Raw genomic sequence first — 13,919 nt, 5'->3', positions numbered from 1 at the left:
AGGAAAAAAAAACCCCCCGACCAGCAGTGTTTATTGTGATGCACTGAAATCACCATTTCGGAAGATCCCCGGTGACTCCGACCACATTGGCGACTCCTCTAGCATAAGAGTTGACACCAATGATCTGCATTCGCTCTGCCACGATGTCCGCTTTGGGGTACTTAAGTGTGACCTGCTGGTTATCCCATTCGTCTTTGGTCCATGTCACGGTGAGTTTCCTGTCACAGACAGGGATGACGCTTGAGGCTCCGTTATCAGGAACTGAAGTGACTATGGTAGGTTGGTTAGTCGGAATGATGGAATATAGTTGAAGCATGGAGGCATTACATTTGGTGCAGCGGTCATCGACGAACATGCCAATAGGATAGACGGTTTCCCCTGAGCATCCGAGGACATTATCCAGTTTGACAAAACAATACCCATTGTTCTCGGGTTCCGTGAACGTGAGCGTCTTTGTGGGCTGTGCGTCGGGTTCCCGGGCCAGCGGGAAGATAGGGCTGCCGTTGATAATGCTGGCGAGCAGAGAGGTGATGACGAGGGTACTGGGGAGATACATGGCGTGAAGGAATATACTACACAGTAGTATTTATATGCAGAAAAGAAGGCGGGTCGAGTGGAGGTATAGAAATGTGTCAAGAGTAGCTGAGATGAAGAGTGGTCCTTTTGAGGGAAGGGTTCAAGGACTTATAGCTTCCCTCCTGGACCCTTTTTAACTTGAGACTTTTACTATTTTAGGCTTCAACCAATTACTTGAGAATTTCAAGCGGTTGAGATCACTAACAATCCTAGAGGCACGCCATTTCGCCCCCTTTAGCACGATGCGGTCCCTGGCCCCCATTACCAACAACCCCGACCCACACTAACTAATCCTTTTGAAAGAGGAATAAATGCACGGACTAACTTAATTATTTCACCGAACAGAGGTTGGATGGTATATCGTCATTATGATCTATATTATTCAATATCAATGGGGATATATACTCGCGTTATAGTTGTTCATGAATGCTTGTCAGAAAGCACTAGTACTCGCCAAAACCAAGAAATGAGAGACCGTATAAAATTAGTGCTCCCTTGGGCATAAGGCCAGGATTTTGATCAAGCTATGGGGCCGAAGGAAGTTGTTGGTTCTAAGTAGTGGATGTGATGGGACCACGCAGGAATTCAGGGTCTACGGTAGAGAGAATAGTAACAATATTCTGAGACCTTTCGCTTGGCTCAGTGACTCGAATCTAATACCTTAGCTAAGGAACCGTAGAGGTAAGCTAGGAGGATAGATACTATACGGACCGGCAATGCGCACCGTAGATCAGGGATTAGTTAGTAGGCCGACCTGTGAACAATAATGAAATTGACTAAAGCTGCCTTTCCCTTGGACACGGAGGCGAAACTTTTGGATCCTACACTCGGATTCGAATCTGGCTTCCACTTTTTACTCACTCACACACTATCTCAAACCCAAACGACAAGGTCACGGCTGAGTGCAGGTAGCCTGCATGTCGTCCCTGTCCGTCAGAATAGAAATGCAAAGTATCAATGTATGAAGGGTCCGTCGGTTGTAGCTGGAAGTAATCCTGGAAAGTTCGACACGTATATTATTTCTATCCTGGAAGCTTGCCCTGGGCTAATTAACGTTAATGTTATTAAACGCAGGCGCTCTCGAGTCGAACATCGACTAGTAAGTGAAGACAGTCAACGTGGTAATCGGTATATGTGATGGTCATAATTGGATAGTTAATTATTCATGGATAGTGGTCGGAATAACAAGATGGTTGATAGAGGCATGTAGAATATTCATAGAACCGCACTCAGTAGTACATGGTAGACCTTATGGATCACCTCGCGATACAGCACAAGGGGCCAGGGTAGAGCAGCGCAGCCCTTTAAGCTAGGCAAACAATCAACCAAAAACAAATACTGCGACTACCATTCCCACCTGTCTGGTGTGAACTGGGGCCAAAAAAGAGGTTGATAAGGCTGCTACTTTTAGCCCATCGATCCCCTTGCCTGAAAGGACTCCGACTGCTTCTTTCCTCCTCAGCGAATTTTTGATCCCATCGCCAAACGCTTAGTCTCGCCTCATGTCGTCCATCAGCGGTGTTCTCATACGCCGGGGTACCGAACTGTTCGCCGCTCAGTACACTCTTTCAAAGCAGTGATCCTGCACCCGTAGCGATTATTTAGTATCGCTGGGCGGTCCGAAACATCTGAGCCAAGCTTTCAGGCGTAGTAGTTCGGGCACACTTGAACCAGGCAACAGTGACTTGGGATACCCAACTCACCTGTTTACCCTTGGAGAATAATAATATCTGCTATAGTTTCGTGAGAGTAAGGTCGACTGCACAAACACAGTAGATCCCTTAGCGGGGCGACTATCTACAACATAGATATACTTCCGCAGGTACTCGGTACTTGTGACACTATAACCTTCCCATCATCTCGTCCGGTACTCAGTACTTCCCCCGCCATGACTGGGCACCGGGTCATCCACTCTTATCATCATCACCTGTTCTTCCCCTCCTGCTCTCTTTGTCTCTCTTCCTATTCTCATTCCACCATCCACCAAATACAACAAAGAACCCTACTACATAGTATCACTGTTTACTGTTCACGACTTGACCAACGGGACCCCCCCGCAAGACCCACCAGCCCACCTGCCTCAACCAGGTCACTCACTCTATTTGGGCACATGAGACTCTGATTGTATCTTCCTCCTTCCTTAACTCCTTGACTTCCTGCCTGCCTACTTCCATCTACGCCTCATCTAACCCTCCCTTCCGACCGTCTCGTCTCGCTCTTTCGCTGCCTTTTGTTTTCGCTACCGCTTCTCCACCTACCTCTATGACTGCTTCTGCCAGACAACATGACTGACACTTCAGAGTCATCCCGCAGGCGTCCGACCAGCGCCGCCTCCCACCTCCAGTATCCAACCCTTCCGCCGCTCTCAGCCCCCGTCGAGGAGTGGTTATCACGTTCACGACCAAGCAGCATGACGTCAGATCGACTGCCCGACCATCCGCTCAAGACTCTGAGCGAGAGCTGGGCCACTCTGAGCGTGTCCGATCTACACTCAGAGGACGGCAGTCGTTCCGAGCAGACAGATGTGGGGTCTCTGATCGATCAGACCAGCCCCGACGACGTTGCAAGCCTCGACGGCCGGTACAGTAGCAGTGATGCCGATCCTCAAGACTATGGTGGGGCCGACTTGAATGACGCCGGGGACGATATCCAGAGCTCCATCTCTGGCTCTCAAGAGCTTCCTACACTCTACGCCCAAGGGGGAAGTCCTATCGACGATAGCAACTTGACCACGAAGCCTGCTCTTCCCCACTCCCTGGACTCTATTGAGTTCGTGGAGCCCGAGAAATGGCCTGAGATACAAGAACGAGTGGAGCTCAAGCATACTATTCGCGTCTTTGAGGGAGCAGCAGCCTCAGAATTGAAGAGCCGACTTCCGTACAACCCAACCGATGCAATCCTGATGGCCACTGTCCAGCAGACTATGATCAAGCAGAGCCTCGACCTAGATAAACCTTTCCGGGTACTGTACATTGGACACTCAGGCTTCCGAAACATCATTCTTGACAAAATCGGTGACGTCCTGGTATCCAGTTCATGTCCCACTTCAGATACAAGCTCGGCCGAGTCCTCCCGGTACCATGTTGTGCCGACATCGTTCGGGGCCGGAGCCGTGCCCAACTTTGCAGAGCTCCTCCCGATCCATGTCCAACTTGTGGTCGATGAGTGTCTGGAAGCTACTGCCGGTCTTCAGGAGAATCAACCCAGCACAGTGAACCTGAGGTTCAAGAATCGTCCGCCTTGCACCTCCTCCTGGACCGGATCGGAATACTCTGTCTCATCCACGACGGAATGGACTCTGCCCGATGTGGCAATCTTGTTCGTGTCTTCCAGTGATGATATGGCCGCCGTGAAAACCCGGCGCCTGGCCCACAGCTTCCTCGAGCGGCATGGAATCCCCGCGATGGTGATCTCAGAAGAGGAGCCTCTCTGGAAGTTTCCCAGCGAAATCATCGCTCTGAATCACAACAGCCTTCACATGTGCCTGGAATCCCGGCTTCCTCGAGCGGGAAAGACAGTAGTTCTTAGACGATACCCCATTGACTTGAAGACGTTTGAGAGCATCACTCCCGGTCAGCTGAACCGAAATCTCGCTTCGCTTGTGAGTCTGTATCCAAAGAAGACACACAAAGCCACATCCGATACCCCGAAGACTCTTGATCATTACTCAATCTTTGATCTCGAAAAGTACCCAGGTAATTGGATCCCCCATTCCTACACCACGCGGGCTCGCGAACTAGCCCCCATGTTGCGTCTCGTCACTCTCACCCTGATCTCGGCCATTGCGCTGTCAATCGGATATGCAGCTGTAAAGACGATGGTGCTCTTCCTCGCCCAGTGGGTGGCTGGATCGACTGCAACCAATTCATTCTCCCTCGCGACAAACTACAACACTCCCACGGCTGTCGTGACTTTGGACCAGCTGAAGCAGACCTCGCTCGCGGTACGGCCACCAGGCGATGTTCCGAGTTTGCGCATCCATTCATCAAATGAAGCTACGGGACTCACGATCCCGGTCTCAAATTCACCGGCGAGAACCAATGCTTTTGAAATACAGGTCGTCGGAGACTGTCATGTAGTCATCAAACCTCCACACAGCTTTACATCCTCCAAGAAGCAACCACGCTTCAACGTTAGCGTCCACCGGCACAACCAGGTGCTTCCATATGAACTATCGCAGATCTTTGACGGTGTGTACTCGCTGAAGCTGGCTCGCGAGGATGCCTACAGCGTGGTCAACGTGACCATTGTGGCCAAGTCCAAGTCGCTGCTGAACCAAACCACAGCCGTCGACTTTGGGACTCCCTGGCTGAAGATCGAAAGCTGGAGGCGGGCGGCGCAGGACGTCTCTTCGCACCTCGTACAGGACTGGCACATGGCACAAACTGGCCTGACGGAGGTGTATGGCCGGTTTTCTACTGATCTACAGGTGCTCGTCGGGGACGTGGTCAAGAGGTCGCATTTCCTCCGCCAAGACGCAGAACGGCTCCGCCGCGAGGGCATGCATGTCCGGGACACTGTCCTGTCACGATCCAAACAGCTCTCCGAGGTCTTCTCCCAGACTGCCGTCCAGCGGTTCCGCAGCGTCTCTTCCGAACTGCAGCGTCGGTCTGTCCGAGTGAACCGCGAGGCCAAGGTGCTAGCCAGCGATGTGTGGAATCGTCTGGGAGAATCAGCGGCCAAAGTCGACCTCCGTGCCGTGATGGATCGTGTCCGCAATGTCAGTAAATGTGCTGCGCTAGATCGAGCGCAGACGAGGGCTCGTTACTTTGTGGGACGGGGAGGGTGAATGAGTTCGCTTTTTCTCGCTCTGTTTTCTTGCTTATTGATATTAGTTTTTGGCTGATGGGGGGTGTCTTATTTCTTTCTTTTTCCCTGCTTCACTGCAAATGGCGACATGAATAATACTCAATTGAATCAATCCATCAATCAATAATCACTCTTTTGTTTGTTGTTGTTGTTGTGGTGTTGTAGATCCCGTAACTTAGTGGAACTAGGCGGTGGCGGATTTTGCCCGCGGCCACACCCAAACCCAACCGGTGAATTTTGCCCCCCTCATCGACCTCCTTACGACAAACAAATCTTTTCGTTGGGCTCACTTGCTGTTCTCTTCAATCCCTCTTGTCTGCTCTACACCACTCTTTTTCTCTCCAATCCCCCCCGCATCCCCTCTCACCATGTCTGACGTCGCGGAGACCAAGCCCGACCCCACCACCGCTGCTCCTGAGGCGGCCCAGAAGCCCGAGGAGACCACCGCCGCCACGGGTGAGGGTGAGAAGTCTGCGACTGAGGCTGCTGTCGACACTGCCAAGCAGGCTGCTGATACTGCCAAGGACGCTGCTGCGAAGACCTCTGACAGCGTCTTCTCCATGTTCGGCGGTGGCCCGAAGAAGGAGAAGAAGGAGGAGTCTGAGGAGGGTGCTGATGAGCCCTCTGGCTCTTCCAAGGCCCAGAAGGCCACTGAGGAGGTGAGTTTTTGCCAATTCATGATGGAATAGAGTGTTGTGTGCCGTGTATCTGCGAGGTGTGGGCCACTGTAGTCCACCCGCATCTTATATGGCGGGGCATCTTTTTTTTACTTCGAATTGTGCGGTTCACAGAAACATGTGCTAATCAACTTGTCTACAGGAGGACGATGCTCCCGAATCCCCTGAAGTCCACTTCGAGCCCGTCATCCGCCTGACCGAGACTGTGGAGACCAAGACCAACGAGGAGCTCGAGGAGCAGGCCTTCAAGATGCGCGCGAAGCTGTTCAAGTTCGACCGTGAGAGCAAGGAGTGGAAGGAGCGCGGCACCGGTGACGTCCGGTTGCTCAAGCACAAGGAGAACCACAAGACCCGCCTGGTGATGCGCCGGGACAAGACCCTCAAGGTCTGCGCCAACCACTACAGTGAGTTTGCCTTGGAGAATGCCATGGATTCGGTTTCTAACGCTGTCCAGTCGTCCCCGACATGAAGTTGAGCCCCAACGTCGGCAGTGACCGCAGCTGGGTCTGGAACGCGACCGCCGATGTCAGCGAGGGCGAGCCCGAGGCGCAGACTCTGGCCATCCGCTTTGCCAACAGCGAGAGTAAGTTGTCTTCACTGAGTTCATGAGCTTTGCTAATGCACTGTAGACGCCAACCTTTTCAAGGACGCCTTCGAGAAGGCCCAGCAGGAAAACGAGAAGCTCTTCAACGCCGAGGAGTAAACGTCTCATCTCACACTCCCCCGAGCAAATGGAGTCACGATCATCACGACCTTGTCGCAGGCCCTTTGCTGCGTGGACTGTCCAGAATCTTGCTCCCACCCCCTTTACACCTCATGTCGATTCCAATCGCCTCCCCCTTTATCCCCAAACCCCCTTCGCTATCCCCCATCCAATCCCCATCCCCGACAACGCGACATGCGAGGCAGCAGTGACGAAGATGCTGCTTGCACAGCCATCGTGAGCCACGCGATTTACGAAATGGAGGGCAGTTCCCCGAATGTCAGTGGACTTGCAAGTCGGCAGTAGATAGACATTTTCCCATCGAATATACACCCTGCACGCATTCCGGTCTTCTCCTTGTTAGTAGTAGTAAAAAAAAAAAAAAAAAAAAAAAAAGGAACAACCAAAAATATCCTCGATATCAATTACTCTGTCGGACGTAGAAATAAGTAAATACTCTCTCCGTGGTGGTGAAGTCAACCTCGTTTGCGGGAATTCCTCCCCACTCCCGCCCTGCCTCGTCGCCCTTCTCTTATACCCAACTAACTCTTCCTTCTCTCCCCTCCCCTCTATATACCGCCCAGCCACCAACATTCCCTTTGCTTTTCCTCTGCAATTCGCTCATCCTGCGCGCTCTGTCCCAACATCTCGGACTGCCTCACTGCCATACGCGCCACTCCATCTGAGGCCGAAGCAAGCTTGCCCAGCCGAGCCGGACCGTCGGCTCCAAAGCCCTACCAATCCTTCAATATGCCGGACGTAAGTCGCTCTGTTTTCACCTTTATTTCCTACTCTCGCGGCAAAGCGATGGAGGCAGCAGTCTTCATGCAACCGCGCGGGTCACGCCCGCGCAAGGCCGCGAGCTCTAACCAGGCCGTCGCTTTGCCTGTCGCTGCCCCAACGTCATCCGATGAGATGAACCTGAAGCTAACGATGTCTTTTGTCTGATGCAGGTCAAGAGAACAGTCCGCTTGGTTACGGAGCAACATATCATGTATGTGCTCGACACCGTTTTCCCCTCCCTCGCTCGCTCCCTTCCTTCAATTTTTCCGCCGCCGGTGATGCGCCATGCGTTCATTCCAACACGGAGATGTGTCCTCTGTCTTTTGTTTCGAGTCGGGCAGATCACGGGGAAGACCAGGATGCGCGCAATGACGACGTGATCGCGCGCGCACACATGGCTTCCCATTCTCTACAATTGGAGAACAACCAACAGCACACAGGACCAAAAAATATGAGAATGTGAGGCTGATTTTGTTTTGTCTGATACAGAGACAAGCCGTCGGAGGTGGAAGGCTTCCCTCAGCGATCGTGGTCTATCGAGGTCTGGCTCCTCAATGAGCGAGGTGAACCAGTGCCCGCCACCATCTTCGAAAGGGTGACATACCGCTTGCACCCGAGTTTCGGGGATCGCGCTACGCAGGGTACGTCTTGTTTTCGGTTACTATATGTAAAAGCCCGAGGCTGATGGCATTGAATCTAGTGGTCAAGAGCCCCCCGTTCCGCATCCAGGAAGAGGGATGGGGTGAGTTTGACATGACCATTGACCTGACGGCGGACAAGACGCACCCTATCCAGCATGATCTGAACTTTTCCACCGAGCGGTACGAGAGCAAGCACGTTATCGTGAGTGGAGGCAACATTCTTCCCACAATTCATGCTGTCGCTGACATGTGTGGGACTATAGGTCTTCAAGAACCCCAAGCCGGCCCTCCTGGCTGCTCTCCGCGAATCTGGCCCCGTCCCCGGTGATGAAAACGGGTTGAAGAAGCGGGCTGGTGGTGGTGACGAGAGTGCAAAGAAGAAGAAGCGGACCGAGAAGAACGTATGCAGGGATCTTTCTCTTTTGTTGCACCGGTGCTTATATACTGACTTGTTTCTGCTAGGTTGACATGGACAAACTGGCTGATGGGCTCCAAAAACTCAACGAGGATGATCTTCTGCAGGTTGTGCAGATGGTGCACGACAACAAGGCTGCAGACTCGTACACCAAGAACGATGTCGAGCGTAAGTTCCACCCTCTGTCTGGTACCTATCATACCCAGCACTAATGCTTTTTGGGAACATAGTTGGCGAGTTCCACGTCGATCTGTATACCCTCCCCGACAGTCTGATCAAGATGTTGTGGGACTTCACGGCAGAACGGGGTGCACTCTAGATCTTCGGAGACTCCTTCTTTTCCCCTTCTGTTTCTGTTCGCTCGTCTGGCCATTTCTCGGGACTGCATGCCGTTTGCCATCTTTTTTTTTTTTATCTTCTGCGGAGTTTGTGGGTAGGAAGGAAATGAAATGAAAAGATAGGAGAGGAGTGGATTGAATTGGATGGCTTGCTCTTTTCTTGTTCATTCTCTCTCTTCATTTCTTTTCTTCTTTCGAATCTTCCTTTGTGTCTCTGCTGGGTATAAGCCTCAAGAGGATGAGCTTAGTGCTGCATAGGAGGAAGGGAAGAGGGGAAGATATGTGAGAAGCCATAGAGGAAAAGGAAAAGTTGAGTTTATATCTCTCCTATTCTCTTTCCTTTGTATGGCTTTTTCTTTTTGCCTCTGTATCTCCTCTCCTTTTCTTGGCTACCACTACAACCAACCCCATCTACGAACCTGATACCAACTCCGAAAATCTGCACTTATCTCGTTTCCTGCTACCAATCAACCGCCTCTTTCTTCTTTCTTACTGGTATGTGGCCTGCATGAATGGGATGAAACGGGACCGAATAGATAGAGACCGCGTATCTGCATGAACGCGATAAGATAGTCAGTGGAGGGCCAGTTAAGCAGCTACCGAACTACTATACTATTGCCTGCCTGTAACTATTCCACGCAAGCATTTACAGGATGGAGAAGAAAAAGCAAAAGTCACTCAACCATACGTGTATTAAGTAAGTACAACCTGGGATATCACAAACAATATCAACACGAGCATGAACATGAAGGCCGGAGCCAAATAGAAAGACAAAGACCGACGATATGCAACAACTCCCCAGTACCAGAGTCCAGCCTAGCTGGGGAGAGGAGAGCGCATAAAAACAGACAAGACAACAAAAAGGCCATAGGAAATTGGAGGAGCAGAGCTGAGTAGAGAAGTAAGGAAAGAGCAAGGGCAATGCAAGATAAAGTAACAGAAAGCAGATCAGACCAGCCGAGCCTCCGAAAAAGTCCACGCGATTCTATCGATTAGGAAGATTCCAACGCCGTTTTCCAGCAGGAGAAAGAAAGGGCTTTTTTTGGTCCTGCTGGTTCATTCATGTTCGACACTCAAGGGAAAAGATGATGAGATGAAGAGAGTAGAGAAGAGGAGACCGATGATAGGAGAGAAAGCCAGGACGCCGATGTTGTAGTGTGAATGAACTGATCAACATGCAGAGGTGGGACACCCGAGAAGAAGGAGGGGGGAGGATATCAGGATGAGATTCATAGCACACGGTTGCTAAGAACAGTCAAGTCAGTATAAGGATTTATCAAAGAGGGACAAGGGACGTACAGCTTCAGCAGATCCTCCAGACTATCAGCACTCGGGCTGCGGCCCCTGGGGATGTTGCGCAGGATATCCACAATAGTAGAGAAGACGTCGCCACCGCGGTAGGCCAGGAGGGCGGGCGCCTGGATGTGGTCCATCTCAGCGATCTCGTGGTGCAGCTTGACGAAGCGAACGAGAGGCTGGCGCCGCGCGATATTGGAGAGACATTCTTCAATGATATTGCTCTCGTCGTTCTATACGGGTGATGGGTTAGCATTGTTGAATCGAAAGAAAGGTACGAAAGGGAAAAAGAAAGAAAGACGGGAGGTACATACCCTTGGATCGAATATCATGACCACGACAACCGTATCACTAGTGACCTTCTCAATGGCGTCGAGGTACCCGACAGCATCGACGGTTTCCACATTGCCAAAGACCCGGCCGCGCGGGCTCGAGCGGCGGATGGAGCGGTTCTGCAGCTCCTGCATGCGGGACGCGCGCCACTTCCGCATGAAGCGCTCCTCCTCGTCATCACTACCGGACGAGCCGTCGGCTGGGGTGCGGCGGCCGGAGGGCTCGTCACGGGTGGACTTGTGGGAGCCGCTGCCGAGGATGGGCCCGTTGCTGTCGAGACCGGCGACAGAGAGCAGGGTGCGGCGGAAGGACTTCTTGCGGGCCTTCTCAAAGGCCTGGGCGTCGGCGATGACGCCCTTGGGCCCCGTGTTGGCGTCGAAGACGGTGGTGGGGACATGGTAGTTGCGTGAGGAGACCATGTTGTCAGGGCGTTCGTCCGCGTCTGAGTCTGAGTCTGCGGCTCTGCTGCGCTGCAGCCGGCGTCGAGAGGTGCTGGGCTCGTCGTCCGAGTGATCTGGCTCAGAGGAAGAGGCGTGGGCGTCCTCTGGGTGGGATTTGGATGCGGCTCGGTTGTTGGCGACTAGCTGGTTGAACTCGTCTTGGGCAGCAGACATGGTGAAAGGAGAAGCACGCGAGAGCGGGCGGGGGTCAGGGAGCAGTAATATAGGCTGGCAGGCGGAAGATCTGGGGGGGGAAAAAGAGATGGGAAGGCTGAGACTCGTGTTGGTTAGCGCACTCGGCAGGGGCTGAGCTCGCGTGGTCGAAGGAGCAAGGTTTAGTTGGTTCGGTCGAGCCTGTGTTGGGAAGAAGATCGTCTTGAAACTGGGCGTTGAACCAGTTTCCCCCTTTTCCGTTCGTGTTTCAGGCCCGCCGATCACCACACCTTCCTCTGGGGCTCCACCGAAGAAGCCGCGAAGAAGCTTTCACATTCATCTCGCTTGCTCCCTGCTGGGGGCCAGTATTATTACATTTTGCCTTTGACGACTAGCGTTCCTTAGCCCGTGCATCAAAGAGATATCAAAGGGGCAAGCAGTCGGTCGGGCCTGGGCACCGGCCTCGTTTCATCGGCCTGGGCGACGAGTTTCAGATGGGCTGGGGATGGGGATTACGCAGATCATTAGGTCTCGAGTCCACGGTCGTTAGGTAGGAAACAGTATGTTCTTCCAGGACAAGTGGTTGGTTGCCTTGGCGGGTCTGTCCAACAGCCCCGTTACTATTTAGGGAACAGGCTACACAAATACTAGCCCAAGTATATCTACTCCACCACTCGCGGGGAACTGCCCAACATTATGGATCTGAATGCGTTCAGGTTGCTAGATCAAGCACAAATGGAAAATTGTGGAATAGTAAATCCAAGTCCGACACCGGGGAGAGTAAAGAAAAGGAAAGAAATTTCAAAACGCAAGACACTCGCACATAGATACACTCTCTCTTTCGAGGCAAAGAGAAATGAAGCAGCGGGCCAAGGCACAACGGGAATCCGTCCTCCCATCCCACCAGAGAAATACATGCCAAGACCAATAAACAGGGGGGAGGAAACTGAAGGGGGATAGGAAGAAAGGAAGAAAAGGAAGGGGAGGGACAACCAAAGAAGAAATCATCCAGGACAAAGAAAATGAGCTCAGGCACTCAAGAGCCATCGCCGCGGAAGCATTAGATCGACTGCTGCCAGTTCACGTCCACTGTACAACCATCACCCCAAGAACCGGCAGCGTGCTTCGTCATGCCTAATTCAAATATGATGTATCGTCGCGTTCGTTCGCCCTCCCTCCGGGACGACTCGCTCCGTCAACCGCTACCAACACCTGCCGTATCGCATGGATCGAGGTCTGCGCCGAGAGTAGCTAATTATCGCGGGAACAACGGGTCCCCCCGGTAACTGATTAATATCGTACAATGGCGGGGATTCGAACCATCGGAAAAGAAAAGAAAAAAAAAAAAGGTCGAAGAAGAGTGAGTATTGCAAATGATCGACACGGGGGTATCTCGCGTTTTTTGGTTTTTTGGTTTTTACCAGGCCCAGACCTTGAGCTAGATGACAGAAAAGAGAAAGAGTCAGCGGATGACAGAGGCCAGGGTGAGAGGTTCAGGTCACTTACAAGGGAATCCCAAGACCCAGTGCACAAGCTGATGCCATCGTTGCTGACACCCAGACAGCTGACACGGTTCTCGTGGCCGCTCAGTGAGCCCACCTTGTCGCCGCGCAGAACATCCCACACCTATTGATTATCTGCATTAGCGCAAATCCACACGGTAAGAGCCCAAACCTGACGAACCTTGCACTCGAAATCGTCGTAGCCCGCGAAGAGCAGCCGGCCCGACACGGAGAACGCAACCGAAGTAATACCGCACAGCACTTGGTCGCTCTGCAGGACACACAATTAGCTCTTGGTTCGCTCCCATTGCGATCATAATCGAAATTACCTGGTAGATGTTGAGCTCGCGGTCGGCACGGATATCGAACAGACGGCACGAGGTGTCATCAGATCCAGTACCGAAAGCATTGCCATCGGGGAAGAACTGGATGGCGTTGATGTCGGATTCGTGGCCGGCAAATGTCTGCACGGCCTTGCCGGTACGGATATCCCAAAGTTTGGCAAAAGCGTCACAGGCACCCGAAACAAAGATGTTTTGGTTGGTCGGGTTGATGCTAATGGACATGACATCACCCAAGTGGTCGGCGAACTCGGTCACCTTCGATCCAGACTCGATATCCCACAGCATACAGGTCATGTCACCTGACGAGGTGATGATCCGACGGTCGTTGATGAAGCGGCAGCATGACAGGTAGCCCGAGTGTCCGGAAAGCTCGCGCGCGACCCGGGTCGGCCCTTCACGTGACGAGAGGTTGTAAATCGAGCAAATGTTGTCCAGACCACCGCACGCAACGTAATTCCCGCTCGGGGCGTAGGCGCAGGTCATCACCCAGGAGGAGCGCAGGGGAATCGCGTGAACTTTGTTGGTGGTGTAAGCATCCCAAATGATGAGCTTCCCATCCTGCGAGGCCGACACAAGATGGCGCCGGTCGGTGGACCAGTGCATGGCATAGATCTTCGCCAGATGACCTTTGAGTGTTCGTCGGGGCTTCATGCCAATGCGTGGTAGATTATCGGTTTGGTTTTGAGCGACCTGACGGACTGCATTGGGATCTCATTGTTAGCAGACAGCTCCTGACGTAGATCGAGGGCGGAGAGAGAAAGGAGAAGTCGTACGCGAGGTGTCGGCCAGCTCATCCTTCCGACGCTTGATCTTGTCCTTCAGGCCTTCCGCTTCGCGCCTGGCGGCGGTGATTTTCGCCTGCATCTGCTCTCCGCTCATATCGGCTGCCATCGTGCCAAAGCCCCAGGG

The 13,919-nt window shown here is 52.6% G+C and overlaps 6 protein-coding genes across 6 annotated transcripts; 3 read left to right on the top strand and 3 right to left on the bottom strand.

The window, feature by feature from the left end:
* Positions 1 to 49: 49 nt before the first annotated feature.
* N7474_000946 (uncharacterized protein) lies at positions 50 to 556 on the bottom strand (the record flags this gene model as incomplete). The annotated part of the gene is made up of 1 exon (XM_057192361.1): positions 50 to 556. The coding sequence occupies one exon, from the start codon at positions 554 to 556 to the stop codon at positions 50 to 52; it is 507 nt and encodes a 168-aa protein (XP_057057314.1).
* A 2,304-nt stretch (positions 557 to 2,860) lies between these two features.
* N7474_000945 (uncharacterized protein) lies at positions 2,861 to 5,365 on the top strand (the record flags this gene model as incomplete). The annotated part of the gene is made up of 1 exon (XM_057192360.1): positions 2,861 to 5,365. One exon carries the CDS (start codon positions 2,861 to 2,863, stop codon positions 5,363 to 5,365), a length of 2,505 nt encoding a protein of 834 aa, XP_057057313.1.
* A 388-nt stretch (positions 5,366 to 5,753) lies between these two features.
* On the top strand, positions 5,754 to 6,765 carry N7474_000944 (Ran GTPase-binding protein YRB1; the record flags this gene model as incomplete). Its single annotated transcript, XM_057192359.1, has 4 exons — positions 5,754 to 6,044; positions 6,208 to 6,466; positions 6,517 to 6,645; positions 6,692 to 6,765. 4 exons carry the CDS (start codon positions 5,754 to 5,756, stop codon positions 6,763 to 6,765), a joined length of 753 nt encoding a protein of 250 aa, XP_057057312.1.
* A 750-nt stretch (positions 6,766 to 7,515) lies between these two features.
* On the top strand, positions 7,516 to 8,923 carry N7474_000943 (putative transcription initiation factor subunit (TAF30); the record flags this gene model as incomplete). Its single annotated transcript, XM_057192358.1, has 6 exons — positions 7,516 to 7,700; positions 8,038 to 8,189; positions 8,249 to 8,391; positions 8,453 to 8,590; positions 8,652 to 8,772; positions 8,835 to 8,923. The coding sequence occupies 6 exons, from the start codon at positions 7,516 to 7,518 to the stop codon at positions 8,921 to 8,923; spliced, it is 828 nt and encodes a 275-aa protein (XP_057057311.1).
* A 1,248-nt stretch (positions 8,924 to 10,171) lies between these two features.
* On the bottom strand, positions 10,172 to 11,185 carry N7474_000942 (phosducin family protein; the record flags this gene model as incomplete). Its single annotated transcript, XM_057192357.1, has 3 exons — positions 10,172 to 10,187; positions 10,242 to 10,471; positions 10,553 to 11,185. 3 exons carry the CDS (start codon positions 11,183 to 11,185, stop codon positions 10,172 to 10,174), a joined length of 879 nt encoding a protein of 292 aa, XP_057057310.1.
* Positions 11,186 to 12,581: 1,396 nt separating this feature from the next.
* On the bottom strand, positions 12,582 to 13,901 carry N7474_000941 (WD40 repeat domain-containing protein; the record flags this gene model as incomplete). The annotated part of the gene is made up of 5 exons (XM_057192356.1): positions 12,582 to 12,602; positions 12,671 to 12,790; positions 12,848 to 12,937; positions 12,996 to 13,708; positions 13,784 to 13,901. 5 exons carry the CDS (start codon positions 13,899 to 13,901, stop codon positions 12,582 to 12,584), a joined length of 1,062 nt encoding a protein of 353 aa, XP_057057309.1.
* Between the last annotated feature and the right edge of the window lie 18 nt (positions 13,902 to 13,919).

This window comes from Penicillium riverlandense (assembly GCF_028828495.1).
Source record: "Penicillium riverlandense strain IBT 135883 chromosome Unknown utg000001l_segment0_segment0, whole genome shotgun sequence".
NCBI lineage: Eukaryota > Fungi > Ascomycota > Eurotiomycetes > Eurotiales > Aspergillaceae > Penicillium > Penicillium riverlandense.
Note: the sequence above shows the minus strand (reverse complement) of the source record. Positions and strands in the feature narration are given on the sequence as shown.